Source organism: Dipodomys merriami, unplaced genomic scaffold (assembly GCF_024711535.1).
Source record: "Dipodomys merriami isolate MVZ:Mamm:240054 unplaced genomic scaffold, mDipMer1.0.p SCAF_48, whole genome shotgun sequence".
In the NCBI taxonomy this organism is placed as follows: Eukaryota; Metazoa; Chordata; class Mammalia; order Rodentia; family Heteromyidae; genus Dipodomys; species Dipodomys merriami.
The window spans coordinates 11,455,867-11,476,110 of NW_027206046.1; the positions used below are offsets into that span (position 1 = coordinate 11,455,867).

The 20,244-nt window shown below is 44.1% G+C and overlaps 1 protein-coding gene across 4 annotated transcripts in view; it reads left to right on the forward strand.

Annotated features, from left to right (window-relative positions):
• Nucleotides 1-15,564: 15,564 nt before the first annotated feature.
• Nucleotides 15,565-20,244, forward strand: part of Dmxl2 (Dmx like 2) — a 112,165-nt gene continuing 107,485 nt past the window's right edge. For 3 of the 4 annotated variants that reach the window (XM_069995408.1, XM_069995409.1, XM_069995411.1), the window contains exon 1: nucleotides 15,565-15,895. In XM_069995408.1, the coding sequence (XP_069851509.1) occupies nucleotides 15,809-15,895 (87 nt within the window). In that variant the 5' untranslated portion in view covers nucleotides 15,565-15,808. The remainder of the gene's footprint in view (nucleotides 15,896-20,244) is intronic. The other variant, XM_069995410.1, reaches the window with a different exon arrangement.

The following is a 20,244-nucleotide window of genomic DNA, read 5'->3' on the forward strand; positions in this document are numbered from 1 at the left end:
TGAGCCACCTTTCCAGCTCGATGCTCTTTATTTGTCTGTCATGGATGGGAGAAATTGCAGGAACATTCTTCCAAATAGTCACCTCGTGCCAGCCAACCTCATTCTTTTAGGTGTAAAAACACAACCCCAAATCAATGCATGAGTGACTCACATCTGTAATCCTAGCTACTCAAGAGGCTGAGATTGGAGGATCATGGTTTGAAACCAGCCTGAGCTGGCTTATCTCCAATAAACTCCCAAACAGCTGGAAACTGGCATTGGAGCTGTGGCTCAAATGGTAGGTAGTGGTCTAACCTTGAGCAAAAAAGCTCAGGGGTAGTGTCTATGCCCTGAGTTCAAGCCCCAGGACAGGCACAACAAACAAACAAAGAAACAAAAACCACTTCCTGTTTCCTTAAGACTACAAAGCAGAGACAGCCAGGATTTTGGGTTTTGTACTGGTACTAGGGAATGAACTCAGGGCCTTGAGTCCTTGCTTAGTATTTTTGCTCAAGGCTGTCGTCACTCTGCCTGGGCTGGCTTGGAACCTTGAGTCTCATCTCTAACCCTCCTGAGTAGGTAGTATGATAGGCATGAACCACCACTGTTTGGCTTCAGCAGTCTTATTCTCTTCTTCCTACCAAATGGGAAGAAGTTGCACTTTGGTAATATTCTTCCCCAGGTCTCAATTTTATCTAAAGACTTGGCTTTTGCATCCATATCCACATACATACATACATACATACTACATACATACATACATACATACATACAGAGGGATTATCATTTTCATAAATCAGGCAATGAGTACAATTCTTCTTTTTTTGTTGTTGCTTTTGTTGGTTGTGGGGCTTGAACTCAAGGCCTGGGCACTGTCCCTGAGCTTTTTTGCTTAAGGCTAATGCTCTATCACTTTGAGCCACAGCTCTACTTCCAGTTTGGGGGCAGTTAATTGGAGATAAGAATCTCAAGGGGCTGGGAAGGTGGCTCAGTGGTAGAGTGCCTGCTTTGCATGCATGAGGCCCTGGGTTCGATTCCTCAGCACCACATAAGAAAAAAGTCGGAAGTGCCGCTGTGGCTCAAGTGGTAGAGCACTAACCTTGAGCTAAAGAGCTGAGGAACAGTGCCCATGCCCAGAGTTCAGGCCCCACCATCGGACCGCCCCCCCAAAAAAAGAATCCCAAGGGCTCTCATGCCTAGGCTGACTTTGAACCTCAATCCTCAGAATCTCAGCCTCCTGAGTAGCTAGCTAGGATTACAGGCATGAGCCACCAGTGCCTAGCTTATGAGTACAATTCTTTTTTTTTTTTTTTTGGGTCCAGTCGTGGGGCCTGAACTCTGGGCCTGGGCGCTGTCCCTCAGCTCTTTAGCTCAAGGCTAGCACTCTACCACTTGAGCCACAGCGCCACTTCTGGCTTTTTTCTTTTTTGCTTATGTGGTGCTGAGGAATCGAACCCAGGGCCTCAGGCATGCAAGGCAAGCGCTTTACCACTGAGCCACTTTCCCAGCCCCATGAGTACAATTCTTTTTGGACAATATCACCCTTTCCTTCACTTTCCCCTCTGTCCCAGCCTACAATTTGTGTAGTTCATTTTTTACATAGTGTATACTGACTTTCATCTCTGTAATTCCCCTCTTGCCCCCACTCAAAAATAAATAAATAAATAAAAATAAAAAACAAACAACAGCACCAACATGAGCATCAACAATAACAAAAAAACTCATGTTTCTATTTCCTGGAATTTGTTTAGATAAATAGTATTTTAACATTCAGAGGGCTTATGCCTTTGAGTTCCTTCCCTAAGAGTATCCTCCTTTAGTCTCTGTGTGAATGTGTAAGTTATCATGTCCAGTTGTAATTTAGATCTAGCTCCAAGGAAGCAGTTTATCATAACTACAGTCTGGGAGGTGCTTGCTCTATTCTGAGACTATGCCCAGAGGCCTAGGGCCACTGCATACAAGCTGCTTTTAAGTGGTGAATACAAGGAACATAATGTGAGCCGAGTGCTGAGTAAGCTCTTTAGTCCTGATTTTTAAACAGAACTTGGATCTTTTTCTTTGAGCTACAGCTTGCTGGGAACTAGTTTGTATAATGACCAAAGGGAAGGCTGGCACACAATGCTGCCTTTGATTTCTGTACCCCTCCTTTTGGAGGCGCAAGTTTGTTATTGAAATATCAAAAAACAAACAAACAACCAAGCCACAAGAAAACTGCCCTCATCCTGGAGGTTTGTGAGTTTGGAGGTCACACAAACACCCCCTTTAAGAACCTAAAATGTACTTCTTGTTTTTAATGTCTATTTGCAGTGAATCTTTTTTTCTGTTGGTATAAAATTGTGCTTATTTGTGGAGTTACAGAGTACTTCCAAATGTAACTGCTACTTCAAGATAAATAGCTCTTTCTTGGCAGTAATACTGTAGTATTATTCTAATATATGCCGTTCTTTTTGTTTGTTTTTCTTTTTTTTCTTTTTGCCAGCACTAGGGCTTGAACTCAAGGCCTGGGTGCTGTCCATTAGCTTTTTTTGCTCAAGGGTAGTACTCTATCACTTGAACTACAGCTCCATTTTCCACTTTTTGGTGGTTAATTAGAGATAAGATTCTACAGACTTTTCTTTCCCAGGCTGGCTTTATTTTATTTTATTTTATTTTTTATTTTTTTGGTCGGTCATGGGGCTTGGACTCTGGGCCTGGGCACTGTCCCTCAGCTCTTCAGCTCAAGGCGAGCGCTCTACCACTTGAGCTACAGCGCCACTTCCAGTTTTCTGGTGGTTTATTGGAGATAGGAGTCTCACGGTCTCTCCTGCCCGGGCTGGCTTTGAACCGAGATCCTCAGATCTCAGCCTCCTCAGTAGCTAGGATTACAGGTGTGAGCCACCAGCGCCCGGCTCCAGGCTGGCTTTAAACTGTGCTCCTCAGATCTCAGGCTCCTGAGTAACTAGGATTATAGGTATGAGACATCAGCTCCTGCCTGTAATACCTTTAACATATTTCTTAAGAACAATATGGCCATTGTGTGATCAAATATACAGTCAGAGCTTCAGTTTCTCCATTCCCCTTGTAAATATACATTCTGCATCATTATGTGATTTTGTCATTGTGTGATCATCACTAAGAAAGCCACGTGGTCACTGGGCAGTATCATCCCACAGGACCACCATCATACATGTGATCCATCTTTATTCAAAGTGTTGTTACACAACCTATGATTGTACAGACAGTATTTGTTCCTTGGTGGACTTCACAGGTTTTGTATATTCAGTCTGTGTTAAGTTGAAACCATTCTTACCAAGCACCTGTGGCTCACGCTTGTAATCATAGCTACTGAGGAGGCTGAGATCTGAGAATTGTGATTTAAAGCCAGCCTGGGCAGGAAAGTCCATTCTTTTCTTTTCTTTTCTTTTCTTCCTTCCTTCCTTCCTTCCTTCCTCCCTTCCTTCTTTCCTTTCTTTTTTTTTTTTTCTCCAGTCATGGGGCTTGTACTCAGGGCCTGGGCACTGTTGCTGAGCTTCTTTTGCTTGAGGCTAGCACTCTACCACTTGAGCCACAGCACCACTTCTGGCTTTTTCTGTTTATGTGGTGCTGAGGAATCGAACCCAGGGCTTCATGCATGTTAAGCAAGCACTCTACCCCTAATCCATATTCCCAGCCCTAAATTCATGAGATTCTTTTGTTGTTGTTGTTAGTGGTGGTGGTCATGGGGCTTGAACTCTGGGCCTGGGTGCTGTCTTTGAGCTCTTCAGCTCAAGGCTAGTGCCCTACCACCTGAGCCACAGTGCCACTTCCGGTTTTCTGGTGGTTAATTGGTGATAAGTCTCATGGATGTTTCTTCCCAGGCTGGTTTTGAATCTCAGTCCTCAGATCTCAGCCTGCCGAGCAGCTAGGATTATAGGTGTGAGCCACTGGCGCCTGGCTCCATGAGATTCTTTTTTTTTGGTCGGTTGTGGGCCTGAACTCTGAGCCTGGGCGCTGTCCCTCAGCTCTTCAGCTCAAGGCTAGCACTCTACCATTTGAGCCGCAGCACCACTTCCAGCTTTTTCTGCTTATGTGGTGCTGAGGAATCAAACCCAGGGCCTCATGCATGCAAGGCAAGCACTCTACCACTGAGCCACCTTCCCAGCCCCTCCATGAGATTCTTATCTCCCACTAATCACAGAAAAAGTCAGAAGTGGTGCTTTTGCTCAAGTGGTAGAGTGCTAATCTTGAGTAGAAAGGAGCTTAGGGACAGTGCCCAAGCCCAGAGTTTGAGATAGTGCTCAAACCACTTTAAGCCACAGCACCACTTCTGATTTTCTGGTGGTTAATTGGACAAAAGAGTCTAACAGATTTTCCTGCCTGGGCTGGTTTTGAACTGTGATTCTCAGATCTCGGCCTACTAAGTAGCTAGGATTACAGGCAGAAGCTACTGGTGCCTGGCCCTCACGTGTATTTCCAAAGAGAAGAGAGAGAATGTATCACAGGCTGACTTCTCGCTGCTTGAAGGCTCCTGTCTTGGGCATGTGCAAAGACAGTAGGCCTTAGGTACACTAGGCATCCTTCCTGGCCTTCTAAAGTCAGGTAGAGGGCAAAGTAGACAGGGCACGAAGCCCACTCACCTGTCCAGCAGGTCATATAGGATGCAGCTTTGTAGTACAAGAGTGTGGAGGTGTCAGGAGAGTTGGTAATTCTGCTCCACGTAAGCACTCGTGAAACCATCACAACTTAGGCCTCAAGTGACAGGAACCATGATTCCTTCTCTTACTATATGTGAGAGACTTGGAGCAGGAATTGTTTCTCCCTTTTGGTCAATGTGGGTGAAGATGAAAGAAGAGGTATCAGAATCATGTCCTAAGGACCATTATCACTTGACTAGTGGTAGATAATATTAAGTGGGTCACCACACTAATGGAGTCCCAAATTACCACCAGAGCTCAGGCTGAAAGCAGGAGAGAAACTCATATACCTGAGGAGCCAAACAAAGGAGTCAGAAGGAAGCCAGTCTGGAAGAATCTCTGACCTGCTCTGCAGATACATACAGTGGGTTTTTAATTTATTTTATTTTTTAATGTATTATGTATTTCATTTTCTGGCTTGCATGGTTGAGCTGGGCCCATCAAAGGAACTGAAACAGACTGGCCAGGGATGGGAAAATGAGCATGAGTTTTAAATGTCACCACAGAAATCATGGTACACACACACACACACACACACACACACACACACACACACACACACACACACACACACACACACACACACACACACACACACACACACAGAGGTCTGGAGGCATAGTTCAGAAGTAGGCCTCAAGCCAGGGTGTTGGTGGCTCACACCTGTAATCCTAGCTACTCAGGAGGCTGAGATCTGAGGATCACGGTTCAAAGCCAGCCTGGGCAGGAAAGTCCGTGAGACTCTTATCTCCAATAAAACACTAGAAAACTGGAAGTGGCACTGTGGCTCACGTGGTAGAGCACGCGCCTTAAGCTGAAGAGCTGAGGGACAGTGCCCAAGCCCAGAGTTCGGGCCCCACAACCAACAACAAAAAAAAAAAAGTCACCTTCATAGTGAAAATATTCTTTAGTGGAAATATCATTTAGAATTGCACCTTTTTCTTCTGCCCCAACCCCATTTTCTTTTCTTTTTCTTTCTTTCTTTCTTTTTTTTTTTTTTTTGCCAGTCGTGGGGCCTGAAGTCTGAGTCTGGGCACCATCCCTGAGCTCTTCAGCTTAATGCCAGCGCTCTACCACTTGAGACACAGTGCCACTTCCAGCTTTTGCTGCTTATGTGGTGCTGAGGAATCGAACCCAGGGCCTCATGCATGCAAGGCAAGCATTCTTACCACTGAGCCGCCTTTCCAGCCCCCCCCAACCCCATTTTCTTATACCTTTGTTCCATTATTTCAGACCCTTTTGTCTCTTAGAATACTATACAGTTTAACCTGACTCTGGAATTCCTGAGATGGTTGCCTGTCATCTAAACACTTACTGAAAAAGTTTGAATGAATGAATGAGTGAATGAATGAGGTTCAGAGCTCTGTTTCTCAGTATCTAAATGGTCAAGGTTTTCCAAGTCAATCCTGATTTTAACTACAGTGCTGTCAATCTGTCTCATTCTCTTGACCTATAACTCTATCCCTTTCAGCTCATGGTTTAAAGTAACCAGTAAGATAGGTGCCTTTTTCCAGGTAGGGGTAGAAGTATTGGATTATATTGGATAAAAATGTAATCAAGTGTAATTTTAGAACTTTCTTTAAAAAAATTTAAAGTAGAAACTACAAAAAACTTAAAGTAAATGACAATCATAGGAAACCACCTCTCCTAGGAATAAGTACATTTGACAAGCATATTTTCATATATTTTGAACATATAAACACATAAGCATATTTTATAAGCACATATTGCATGCCAATATATTACATTTTCAGTGTGATTAATGCTAAAAAGAAAGTAGAAATTAATTTTATGTACACTTTGATTACAACTGTAAAAATGAGCTCAGAGAAAAAAGTAGAAAGGAATTAAAAAATTTGCTAATAGGTTCTGAAAATATGTTAGTGAGTGTGCTAATAGAGTTGTGAGATACGTTGTTTATAAAAATATCAAAAAAGTCTCCAATCTGATAAACCTTTTAACCAGAAAAACATTATAAGCTTTAAGAAAAAAAAAAGAAACCTATTTGTTGTAGCCACCTTCAAAGGAAAGTTCTAGAATTACAAAGCCACTTTACTGACCCAGTATTAAGTTGGAACAGTCCTACTTTTTTTTTCCATTCATGTGACTTTGGACATCACCTTAAAGGATTGGATTTACATGGAAAGTTCTCTTGAAATAACAGATGGTACTGATTTCCTCCCAGACATTTAGGAAACACTAGGAAATACCGCCACCAGGTGGCTAGTAGAAATTTCACTTGGGTTCCAGTTTATACCAGACTGAAAGTCCCATGAGGCCGGGATCTGGTTGTTGCCGGTTCTTTAAGATAGTGACGCCTACAAAGAAAATATCCAAATATTTATTGAATGAATAAGTGACTTCTACTCATTGCTCATAAAATTACTAATTAGTATTGTAATCTCTCTGAAATTATGGTGGTTAAAATTACAAATGACTCCCCACGTGTTCCAGATTAATGCAGAATAAAATAAAAACCCTTCTATTAATACAGTAATGTTTGTTTGTTTGTTTTTCCTCGGTTATGGGGCTTGAACTCAGGGCCTGGGCACGTCCCTGAGCTTCTTTTTGTTCAAGCATCATAACTGGCACTCAAAGCCTTGGACTCCTGCTTGACTATTTCTGCTCGAGGCTTGTGTTCTACCACAGTTCCACTTCTGGCTTTTCGGAAGTTCATTGGAGACAAGAGTCTCTTGAACTTTCCTGGCTGGACTGGTTTCAAACTGAGATCCTCTGATTTTAGCCTCCTGAGTACATAAGTCTTTCTGTGTTGTCTTTTTCTGTCCCTGCAGATTCTTTCTGCAAATTCTTTGTCTCTTAAGATGCTGTCTCTGCTATGAGTTTTTTGTGTAGGAGGGAATAGTACCTCTTCATCATGAGGAAGTATAGATTAACCTCCCTCTGTCACCTCTTATTTTTTTTTGGTCTGGTCATGGGGCCTGAACTCTGGGCCTGGGCGCTGTCCCTCAGCTCTTCAGCTCAAGGCTAGTGCTCTGCCTCTTGAGCCACAGTACCACTTCTGGCTTTTTTTCTTTTTTGCTTATGTGGTGCTGAGGAATCGAACCCAGGGCCTCATGCATGCAAGGCAAGCGCTCTACCACTAAGCCACCTTCCCAGCTCCCACCTCCTGTTTTTTTGTTTTTGTTTTTTGTTGGTCATGAGGCTTGAACTTAGGGCCTGGGCACTGTCCATGAGCTTGTTACTCAAAGCTAGTGCTCTTCTATCTTAAGCCACAGCTCCACTTCCCGTTTTCTGGAGGTTAATTGGAGATAAGAGTCTTATGGATTTTCTAACTGGGGCTGGCTTTGAACCATGACCCTCAGATCTCAGCCTCCTGAGTAGCTAGGATTACAGGTGTGAGCCAATAGTGCCCGCCTTTTCATTTCCTTTGAAGGGCTGTGGTTTTGGGACATTCAGTCTTCTGACCATGTGATCTCAGTCATTGTTGGTGATCTCAATGCTGGTTTGTTGGTACAACTAGTTTTTCTCTTAACAACCCAGCTGTCTAAGTCTAGAACAAATTAGTGTCTTGAAAATTATACACTGGGCTCCAGCTCCAACATCACAAAATTAATTCATTTCTCTAGAGGCACAACATGGACAGTTGATTACTTAGCTAGTCATGGATACTTTAGTAACAATTTTCAACTTTTGTTCAGTTTTTACTCCCTAACTTCAATGCTCCCTCAAACCACCTTCTCTCCCCACAACTACCAATCGCCCTCCCAACGAGATGATGAGGCCTTTTAGGAAAGTTATGTGAGTTGTGAACTATTTGTGACATTTTGCTAACTCAATTTACATAATGTACCCCTTGTACAGTTAATAACTACTTAGCCTCGCCTAATAAATATTTTTTTGAGTTCCTACTGTGGTCCAGGCACTTTGCCAAGCCTCAGGAAGTAAAACAATAATAACAATTGCTCAGAACATCAGGATTAGGAACAACTCTAATAGAGGCAGGAACCAGTAGCGGCTTAAACAAGACCAATTTATTTATCTCTCACGTAGTAGCTCTAGGCTGATAAGGGGATTCCAGAATTATCTTAGTATCCCTAGGTGTGTGTGTGTGTGTGTGTGTGTGTGTGTGTGTGTGTGTGTGTGTGTGTGTGTGTGTGTGTGTGTGTGTGTGTGTCCTGGGGCTTGAACTCAGTATCCTTAGGGGTGTTGTGTGTGTGTGTGTGTGTGTGTGTGTGTGTCAGTCCTGGGGCTTGAACTCAGGGCCTGAGTGCTGTCTCTGAGGTTTTTTTGCTCAAGGCATTTGAATCTCAGTCTTATTTCTGTTTTTTTTTTTTTTTTGGTAGTTAATTAGAGATGATAGTCTCATGGAGTTTTCCTGCCCAGGCTGGTTTTTAACTAAGACCTTCAGATCTCAGCTTTCAAAGTAGCTAGGATTATAGGCCTGAATCACCAGCACCAAGCAGAATTGGCTCTTTATCCTCATGTTCCAAGGTGGAGTTGGGGGAAGAGAAATGAAGATCTAATAACAGATGTATGAAAGATCAGTATTATAGGTTGGAGGTCTGGTTTAGTTGGGTAGAGTGCTAGCCACTGAGCAAAAGCAGCAAGTACTGAGTTCAAGTTCCAGTCTTGGACTTAAAAAAAAACATCAGTATTATAGTATCTTAAGATTTATGAGCAGAAATTATTATTTTTGCTGGTTCTGGGGCTTGGACTCTGGGGCTAGGTACTATCCCTGAGCTCCTTTTGCTCAAGGCTAACACTCTACCACTTGAGCCACAGCTCCACTTTCCAGAAATTCTATCTATAGCTATAGTGAGAAAAAGAATTATATAGGCAATTTTCCCTTGACTCTTGAAGAGAGCCCTGTGGTGGGATGTGGTAGACAGACTCCAATATGGTGTCCTATATTCACTTAGTGGAACTTACTCTCTTGAGAAATCTTCTCCCACACTAAATTGCCTGTGTATCCAAGGAGCTATGGTAGAAGTGACAATGCCTGATTTCTGGAGTGAAGCTATAAAAGACATTGTAATTTCCTCCTTGGTCTCTTTTTTGCATTACTTGCTCTAGAGGGCTAGCAGCTATGACTTAAAGACACATAGATGTGTGGAGAAGATTATACAATGACAAGCTATGGCTTCCATTCAACTGCTAGGACCAATTTGCTTACCACGACAGTGTACCATCTTGGAAGCAGGTTCTTTATTTTTCAGTCATGCTTTCAGCTGACTCCAGCCCTGGCAGACTGTTCTTTCTTTCTTTTTAAAGAGAGCTTTATGGAGAGAATAATTTATTTACCAAAAACTTACCAATCTCAAATGTTCAATTCAATGACTGCTAGTAAATTTACAGAGGAACTCAATCATGACCGCAATCCAATTTTAGAATTTTATATCATGCCAAAATGATATGTCCATTAGTAGTTTCTTCCTCTTCTACCTTGGGCCCTAGGAAACCACCAATCTATCTTCTGCAACTATAGATTTGCCTTTTCAGAACCCTTCATAGAAATGGCATCATACACTAAATGGGGTTTCTGTGTGTGTGTGTGTGTGTGTGTGTGTGTGTGTGTGTGTGTGTGTGTGTGTGTGTGTGTGTGTTTGCGCGCACATGCACACATGTGCATGCACGCGCGCCAGTCCTGAGGCTCAAACTCAGGGCCTGGGCACTGTCCCTGAGGTTTTTTTGTTCAGGGCTAGTGCTCTACCACTTGAGCCACAGCTCCACTTGCAGCTTTTTTTGGTGATTAATTGGAGATAAGAGTCTCACAGGGCTGGGAAGGTGGCTCAGTGGTAGAGTGCTTGCCTTGCATGCATGAGGCCCTGGTTTCAATTCCTCAGCACCACATAAGCAGAAAAAGCTGGAAGTGGCACTGTGGCTCCAGTGATAGAGCACTTGACTTGAGCTAAAGAGCACAGGGACAGCGCCCAAGCCCAGAGTTCAAGCCTCATGACCAACCAAAAAAAAAAAAAAGAAAAGTTGTTCAGTGTCCTGAAAGGCAGGAAATTTGTCATATTACTTGGGAATGCTTCTCTTTCCTTCTTTCTTTCTTTCTTTCTTTTTTTCTTTCTTTCTTTCTTTCTTTCTTTTTTTCTTTCTTTCTTTCTTCCTCCCTTCCTTTCTTTCTTTTTTCTTTCTGTCTTTTTTTCTTACTTTCATCAGTCGTGGGGGGCTGAACTCTGGGCTTGGGTGCTGTCCCTCAGCTCTTCAGCTAAGTCTAGTGCCCTAGCACTTGAGCCACAGTACCACTTCTGGATTTTTTTCTGCTTATGTGGTACTGAAGAATCGAACCAGAATCTCATGCATGTAAGGCAAGCACTCTACCACTGAGCCAACCTTCTAGCCCTGGAAATGCATTTGTCTGACCAGACTGTCTGCACACTAAAATGCTCAACTATAATTGTTGTAAGAGATTGAACTAGTCAGTTGCACCTTAGAAATGTAGTTATTAAGAAGTCATTTGAGCTGCAGGTGTCAGTTGTTCATGTTTTGTAATCCTAGCTATTCAGGCCGAGCTCTCAGAGTGGTTCAAAACCATTCTGGGCAGACAAATTATAGGTACTCATCTCCAATTAACCAGCAAAAATCCAGAAGTAGACAGGTGGCCCGAGTAGTAGAGTACCAGTCTTGAGCAAAAAAGCTCAAGAGGCTCTGAGTTAAAGCCCCAGTACCAAGCACACCCTTCCCCCTCAGAGTCACTTAGGGACACAGAGGGAAGCAAGGAACTGGTATATGCAGGCTTCCGGTTTTGAGTTGATACACAGAGGAACAAGGAAGAAAAGGAGTTTCCTGCTATGTGAATGAGTCAAAACTTCATGGAATGCTACAAAACAAGAACCAGTTGTGAAATGGTTCAAATAATGTGGAATTAGCAATGTTCTTCACAAGTTCGTATGATTTGTTGTTTAGTGATGTTTTTGACTCTGTTTCTAAAGCAGAGAAGGTGAGAGATGGAGATTCATCCAGAATCCAATGTTATCAATGTTTTCAGGCTTCAAGACATTTAAGTCTGAAGAGTAGAGATTAAAGTCTGTATATTTAGAAACAAGGTTCATTTCTGGTTGCATAGCTATTTTTCTATTTCATAGTTTAAAAAAGTTCTGAAATACACATTAAGTTTTTATTTGGTAAAATATTTGCTTTTATGTATGAATATTGTGTTGGACTTGCTCCAACTTTAATACTTCACTATTTTATTTTTAATTTTTTTTGTGTGTCCATTGTGAGGTTTGAACTCTGGGCCTGGGCACTATCCCTCAGCTCTGCCACTTGAGCCATAGTGCCACTCTGATTTTCTAAGTAGTTTATTGGAGATGAGAGTCTCACAGACTTTCCTGCCCAGGCTGGCTTTGAACAGTAATCCTCAGATCTCAGCCTCCTGAGTAGCTAGGATTACAGGTGTGAGCCATTGGTGCCCGGCAGGACTAACTCTTGCTAGCCTTGAGCGGTGCCGAGGCCCCAGAGTTCAAGCCTCATGACCAACAAAAATAAATAAAGTTATTGTATTTTACTGCTTGCTCTATACACATTTTTAATTGCTCTGTGTCTGTATATACATTACAGGAATGATGTACATTCAGAATTTACTGTAATGGTTTTCCATAATTTCTATGCATAGCAAAGGGTCTCATGGACTATTGATCATTTTTATCTCTTTTTGTTGCTTGCTACACTTTCAATATATTTCTTTTTAGCTATGTAGCTTAGTACATTTGTTCATAATCAGTAGTACATAATTACATATAGATAATCAGTGATTTCTTAGAACTCAGTACATTGTGCCTAATGCCCAAAAGACAGAAATTACAACATATTTAATTTAGGGAGTTTAATTGCCTTTTGCCTTTGATTCTATAATGAGACAGTGACTTATTCTATAAAATGGAATGAGTTTTATATTCTGATGAGGTCATCAGGGGATGGTTGGCTTCTTAGAAAAAGACTTACTGGGCTGGAGCATGGCTCAAGTGGCCTATCTAGCAAGCACAAGCCCCTGAGTTCATTCCCAGGCATCTCTGTTTCTGTCTCTGTTTGTCTGTCTGTCTGTCTGTCTCTCTCTCTCTCTCTCACACACACACACATATATATATATATATATAAAACACACATAGAATCAGATACACAAGGTTCCTTAGCATGAGTAACTTTTTCTTTTTCTTTCTTTTTTTTTTCTTTCTTTTGGCGGTTGTGGGGTCTGAACTCTAGGCCTGGGTGCTGTCCCTCAGCAATTCAGCTCAAGGCTAGTGGTCTACCACTTGAGCCACAATGCCACTTTGGGCTTTTTTTGTTTATATGGTGCTGTGGAATTGAACCCAGGGCCTCATGCGTGCAAGGCAAGCACTATACCACTGAGCCACCTTCCCAGCTCCAAGTAACTTTATTTTCAAAAGCATATTTTTGGGCTGGGAAGGTGGCTTAATGGTAGAATGCTTGCCTAGTATGCATGAAGCCCTGGGTTCGATTTCTCCACATAAACAGGAAAAGTGAGAAGTGGCACTGTTGCTCAAGTGATAGAGTGCTAGCCTTGAGCAAAGGAAGTTCAAGACAAACAAAACAAAAACCACACTCTGTGTGTGTGTGTGTGTGTGTGTGTGTGTGTGTGTGTGTGTGTGTGTGTTTGTGTGCTTGGGCCAGTACTAGGTCTTGAATTTAGGGCCTGGGCACTGACTCTTAGTTTTTATTGTTGTTGTTGTTATTGTTTTGTTGTTTGTTGGGCTTGAACTCAGCTCTTTAGTTCCAGGCTAGCTAAAATATGGTTTGTTAGTCCAATAAGGGGAGGAAAACATTCTCAACAAAGCAAAGAGCTATAGCCAAGGCAAAGACGCATGAAAGATCATAAAATGCTCTGAAAAAGATGTTAGCACAGTGAAGCTGAAAGAACAGACTGAGATAAAGCAGGAAGATTAGGCAGAAGCCAGACTGAATGTGTTTGTCAGCCAGCCTAAGGAATTTGGACTTTAACAGACAGGGAGTGGGAGCCACTGTAGGACTTTATATAGAGGAATTTTCCTTAAACACACACACACACACACACACACACACACACACACACACACACACCACAAGCACACACTAAAAAAAAAATAACCAGACTGGGGTTATATAGCTTAGCAGCTGAGTGCTTGCCTAGCAGGTGCAGGGGTCTGGGTTCAATTCCAAGCATTGCTGAAATAAAACTTACTATCAACAAATCAGATTTTTCTCTGGATGGATTGAGACTAAAGGGACTAAAGCCTGTCAAACCAGCTGGGAGGCTATTTCTGGTAGTTAAGTGAGAAATGACTGTAAATGCTGGTGGAGAGGATGAGGGAATGGATTGGAGGCATCCAATTGAGGTATGGGAGAAAATGCCTTGGGCTATTATTGCGAATTATCTTTGATTCCTCCTGTTCCTTTCCCTTCAACCAAGGAGGCTACTTTTTTTTTTTTTTTTGCCTTCCTTGGTTTAATGCCTCAAAGTTCTTCAGAGTCATTTTCCTAGAGCAGTTCTGATTTTTATAAATTCATGCTCTGAATCATCCCACCCTTTCTGGACACATGCCCTTCCCCCATACAGAATGACATCTAGACTTCTTGGTAAAGTTGTAAAACTCTCTCCATGTCTGGCAGAACAAGACAGACTTTTTCCTGACCTTTAACTCTTTTTAATTACTATTTCCATTTCCTATCCTAATCATCAGCCTCAAACGTCTCAACAAATCTGTGCCTCTAATCCATCCATTTAGCTTCTCTAAACTAAAAGGGCAGCAGGGCTCTTGCCTAACTTCCCTATGGGCATGCAGCTTTTTTTTTTTTTTTTTGTTTCAGCGTATTCAAAAGTCTACTCCGTGTTATGGATCCACAACACTTTGACTTTGTCCATCTCTAGGCACTATCGTCCCTCTTCTGCGATGCATGGTTGTTCAGGTGCCATACTCTTGGTAGCCTTTCTTATCTCTGTATCATACACAACACGAGCTAAAATAATAATAATAATCGCGACGAATTGGCCTGCAGCAAGGATCTGATCTTTGTATTTAACCACTCAAAATCTAGCAGATGGTCTGGGGTGGGGGGAAATCAGGCGATTCTACCACTCCATGACATCGCCTATGCAAAAGCGAGGAGTCACCCCTCTTTTTCTTGAGGGCGGGGAGGGGGGGCTTTTATACATTTAAAATAAGCATGCCATAAGGAGGGAAACAACATAATTTTCCGTCAGGGTGGCACAGCTTGTCGAATCCGCTGCAAGATGTCAGGAAAATGAAATCGTGCGCGCCGTACTTTCCCCTTCACCAAGAGTGACGGGCTCTAAAATGTTCCCGAGGTGGAATTTCCCAGTGACAGTAGTGTCCTTCTCCGGAGGTCAACAGCACTGACCATCATCACCCACGCCAGGAGATGAAGCCCGCAGCAACACCCGCAAGCTCGGTGTCCCCGCGTCGCGCGCTCCCCGCCCCACCCCGGCCCTGGGCTCCGCTCCAGAATCTCCCTGGGAACTCCCGCCTGCGCGCGCAACCCAGCTGGAGGTGGTGGAGGAGCGGGAGGGGCAGAGGGGAAGGGAGGAACCACAGGGGCGCGCGGCGCGCAGTTACCTTGGAAACCACCGCACACGCATGCGCACGCGCGGGGCCTGCGCTGTGAAGGGGGGGCCGGGGGAGGGAAGAGGAGGAGCAGAGGAGAACCCGGGAGGATCGAGCCTAGAGGCTCCCAGCGGGAAAAAGGCGTAAAGCCCCGCCCACTCGCTCTGCGCTCCTCGGCTGAGGTCGGGCGCGCGCTCGCGCGCGTTCGGACCGGCTCCCCTCCGGCGGAGCTTCGCTTCCTAGCACGCGCCGGGCTCGCGCGCGCTCCCCTTTCCTCCCGTCACGCCTCACCTCACGCCCCCTCCCTCCTGCCCCTCCGCGCGCCTCCCCCCCACCTCACACGCACCGGTGCCCTCCTCCTCCTCCTCCTCCCGCATTTGTGCGCCGGTGCAGCTGGCTGTGGGAGCATCCGGGCATTTGCGCAGCCGAGCGGCGACCGGGCGGCGGCGGCTTGACGAGGACCTTTCCCATGGCCGGGCAGAGGCGGAGGGAAGGGGAAAGCCGAGCGAGGCGTTGAGCCGGAGCCCGCCTCAGGGTCGGGGTTCCCGAGAGAGGCGGTGAGGAAACGGCTGTGGGGGGGGCCGCGCCCGGGGGAAGGTCCGTGGCCCCTTCTGGCGCATTCCTCCTCGGTCCACAGCTCGGGCTCCGGAGATGCATCTGCACCAGGTCCTCACCGGGGCTGTCAACCCCGGCGACAACTGCTACTCGGTGGGCAGCGTCGGGGACGTCCCCTTCACGGTGAGCGGCTGGGGGGGGGGCGGCCGGGGAGCCCGGGGCGGGGAGGGAAGCGCAGGGTGGGGCCGGGGGCTCGGGACTCCCCGAGTGGGCCCACGCCGCCTCCGGAGCCTGCGAGCCCCCCCCTCCACCCGCGCTCCCCTCGCCCCGTGCGTTCCTCGCCCGTGCAGCCGCGGGGACGCGTGGGACGGTGCGTCCTGCGGCAGACGGGCTTGGGGTGGCGGGACTGGAAGGTTCCTGGGGGGGGCGGGGGTTGCGGTGGAGGAAGGTGGGGGGCTTCGGCTGAACTCCTTCCACCCCCCACCCCAGGTTGGCACCTGCCGTGCGTTGCGGGGGGCCGGGGTGAGGGGGAGAGGGAAGAGGTGGAGAGAGGGAAGAGTCGTCGTCTGGGAGCCGGGGAGGCGACACGGCGCGCCTAGACTTCCCTCGCCTTGCCCGTTGGGCTCTGGTGGCCTTCTGGGGCCTGTGGCTTTCCAACCCCTGATCTCCTGATAATGCCGTCTCCCGTTATCTGCTGCTAATAGGACTCTTATCCTCTCCTGATAATGCAGACTCTGAAATCATCACCGAGAAAATAGAAGGAAAAAAAAAATCTACTGGGTGTGTGTGGGGGTGGGGGGGGGGAGGGAGGGAGGATCCCCTGCACGATTCAGGATAAAAAGGGTTAGAGAGTGACAGTGGCCTGGAGGGCTGGCTATCTTGTAACCCCTTATAGGTAATATTTTAAAAATCTTTGCAAGATAGTCTTGTGTGTGTGTGTGTGTGTTGAAACAAACAAAAATGTGTGTCAATATAACAGCACCCCTGATTGCCTAAGAGGAAACAGACATGTTTCTTATTGAGATTGGGGTCATCAGTCTCTCTCTCTTTTTTTGATTAAAAAATGTGCGATGAAAGCGTATGTAAACAACCACCTCTGATGGTCTAGACGAAAAGGAATTATCAGTCTTTTTTTTTTTTTCTTTTTTTTTTGAGACTGAGATGTTCAAAACAAGTCCCGGTGAATCTTTAATCACACTCCCATGGTATAATATGCATTAAAAAACTATACAGCTTCCTCCTTAGAAGGATCTGTGGGCAGAGAGAGACTGCTATTAAATATACATTGTTATTGATAACAATCTGCCTGATCAAGTTGGAAATAATATGTTTTTTAGACAAGAGGAAAACCTTTGATCAGATGTCTGTCTGCCTTCTAGCAGAATGAAAATTGCAGAAACAGAAAACTGCAAAACTGCAGAATCATGTAGCAATGCACCCTGGAACAGACTATCTGCCTTTTAATGGTTTGTGAATCATTAAAAATAACCCCCACAAGGTTGTTTCAGGCTTTATTAAATCTTAAATGTAGCCAGCTTGATTAAGTTCCAGTTTAGGATGAATCCTTTAAAAATAGGATTTTCCTGACATTGTCACACATATCACTCTCTCTGGCCTTATCTGTATTTTGTGTACATAGAGAATTTTGTGTCCCATAGAGAATTAAGCCTGGACTTCAAATGGGTGACTCTTTGGGGAATTAAGCCTGTGTGTGTGTGTGTGTGTGTGTGTGTGTGTGTGTGTGTGTGTGTGTGTGTGTGTGTGTGTGTGTGTGTGTGTGTGTGTGTGTGTGTGTGTGTGTGTGTGTGTGTGTGTGTGTGTGTGTGTGTGTGTGTGTGTGTGTTTCCCTAGTATGTAAACAACTCAGGATTACAAGGGCAGGCTTTCTCCATCAAGAAACAAACCTGTAACCTTTGGCTATGGGGTGTTTTCCCACTGACAGGTGGAATGTTATTTCACTGTAGGGCTGGCAGATACAATTAAACAGGTACAGGTGTTGTCTGGAAAAGTCTGTGTGAGAACTTTAATGCTTGGCAGGGGAGGTTAGGCCCTAGGCTATCTGTCTTCAGATTCTGGGAGTCATTGTGAAATCCTTTTCCACCTCCCTAGTTCATTGTATCATCAAGTCTGGCTAACTGCAGTGTCTTATCACATTTACCCCTTTTCTTTCTTTCTGTCTTTCTTTCTGTCGGTTGTGGGGCATGAACTCTGGACTTGGGCGCTGACCCTGCGCTCTTCAGCTCAAGGCGAGCGCTCTACGGCTTGAGCCACAGCGCCACTTCTGGTTTTCTAGTGGTTTATGGGAGATAAGAGTCTCACGGACTTTCATGTCCTCGCTGGCTTTGAACCGTGATCCTCAGAGCTCAGCCTCCTGAGTAGCTAGGATTACAGGCGTGAGCCACTGGCGCCCAGCCACATTTACCCTTTTTCATTTCCACTGTCACCACTACAGACTGTTGGAGAACCTTATTTGTATTACTTCACATAAAAACTTGTAAATGGATTTCCTTACACTCAGCCCTGATCACTTTAGTTAATCCTTCACAGCTGCTAGGATAGTTTTCCTCAAACACCATTTTAACATATCCCTCTTGGTTTAAGAATGCAGTTTTCCTAATTAGCTACATCAGGACATTTAAACAGGTTCAAATGCAACTACAAACTCATTTTTACACCACCTCATTTTAATAGTTTGTATGCTGCACTAATCCAGTTATAATTTTGCTGTAAACTAGGAATGATTTTTTTGGGCTTTATGAAAACAGATTTCCTTAAAACATGAGAGCAGGCTGTTTTCAAGCACTCTAGAATCAACTAACAAGTTTAAGGGCTACTCTTTGTGTAGGAAAAATAAAAAATAAAACTCATTTACACAGAGCTTGCCCTTTGCTTTTTATAGCAATCAGATGGAAACAAAAATTAGTTCTGGATCAGATGACTGAAAGAGGACCAGGCAGGACTGGAATGAGTCTTGTGACTACTCATCTGGTGGGCTTTTTTTCTTCAGTAGTGTATTTATTTCTAAACAGTTTCATCTTTGAACCCCTTCTGTGTATGTGTGTAAGGTCTCGCAGATGTGATATAAAAGAAAAACTGCAGTGAGCCAGTTCTTAGTTGATGTTTCCTGATAACTTGAGAAGCTTTTCAGAATAGGATAGTTTATCTCAAAGTCTGTAAACTGGAAAATGTTTGAAGAATGGAATTGTTCTTTAAAGATTTTTCAGGTGCTTATGACATTGTAATAGTTGGAAACAGCGTGCCATATATTTCACTGCACTTAGTGGCTGGGGTGTGTTATTGTTTGGTGATGTCATATTGTCTCAGTTTGTGCTGTATTGACCTAATGCTGTTTGTAGCAGACAAGCCCGGTGCTGCCTGTAGTTTTAGTGGTGATAGGTAAGCTGTAATCATTTGTATTTGTGTTTTGGCATTTAATAATAGTTTTAAAGACATATTCAGTTGTACTTATGATGGTTTTCACTTGTTTTTGCAGTTAATAGCAGCTTTTTTTTTTTTTTTTTTTTTTTTTTTTTGTGGGTTGTGGGGCTTGAACTCTGGGCCTGAGTGCTTGTTGTCCCTGAGCTCTTCAGCTCAAGGCTAACGCTCTGTCACTTGAGCCACAGCACCACTTCTGGTTTTCTGGTGGTTTATTGGAGATAAGAGTCTCATAGACTTTGCTGTCCCGCCTGGCTTTGAACCGTGATCCTCAGATATCAGCCTCCTGAGTAGCTAGGATTACAGGCATGAGCCACCAGCTCCCGGCTCATGTCTGAACTTTTTTTATACTTTGTTTTTTCTTTAAGCTATTTCTAACTACTCTTCCAATAAGTGAATGATTTGAGGCTATATGCAACAGGTAGTGTCAGTTTCTCAATTATATTGCTTATTACTTCCTTGAAAAATAGTCCTTAAACTTATTTGCTTTTCTATAAATGTAAGAGATTACTTTTGGCCAGAGGTGTGAGGAAGTTGGACAGAAAAGTGTTTCCACAGTCACTGGTTATTAGTATGTAACCACCTCATACATGTGTCAAATACCTATGTATAGGAAAAAAGGAATAATTTTATAAGGACTTTGTCCAAGACACATTGGCTCATTTGCTCACAACGATACACAGTACTTTAAACTTTGTGGTTTTTCACTTAGTGTTATCTAGTATTGGAATATATAGATTATAGATTAATTAAGCCTTCCTACTTATGGTGGCAAGGAATCCTGTTAAGGTCCCGAATGATGCCTTCCCCAGAACAGTTTGAGTTTGCAAATCACTTAAACATCTGCAATTGAAATTCTTAGATTGAGTGTTCTCTTAGTATTTAGCCCTTGAATAGCTAGATGTAGACTACTGAGGTATTTCTGGGGGCCAAAAAAAAAAAAAAAATGGAGCAGAAGCTGTGGTTGTGAAGTAGGACTGGAGGCCATGTCAACTTGAGCCCCCTCACTTGTGACTTTACCTGACTTCAGTCATCCACACCCACTACACTAATTTTCTGACTCTGAAAGAAGTCAGTTCAGAACATTTGTGAAGAGC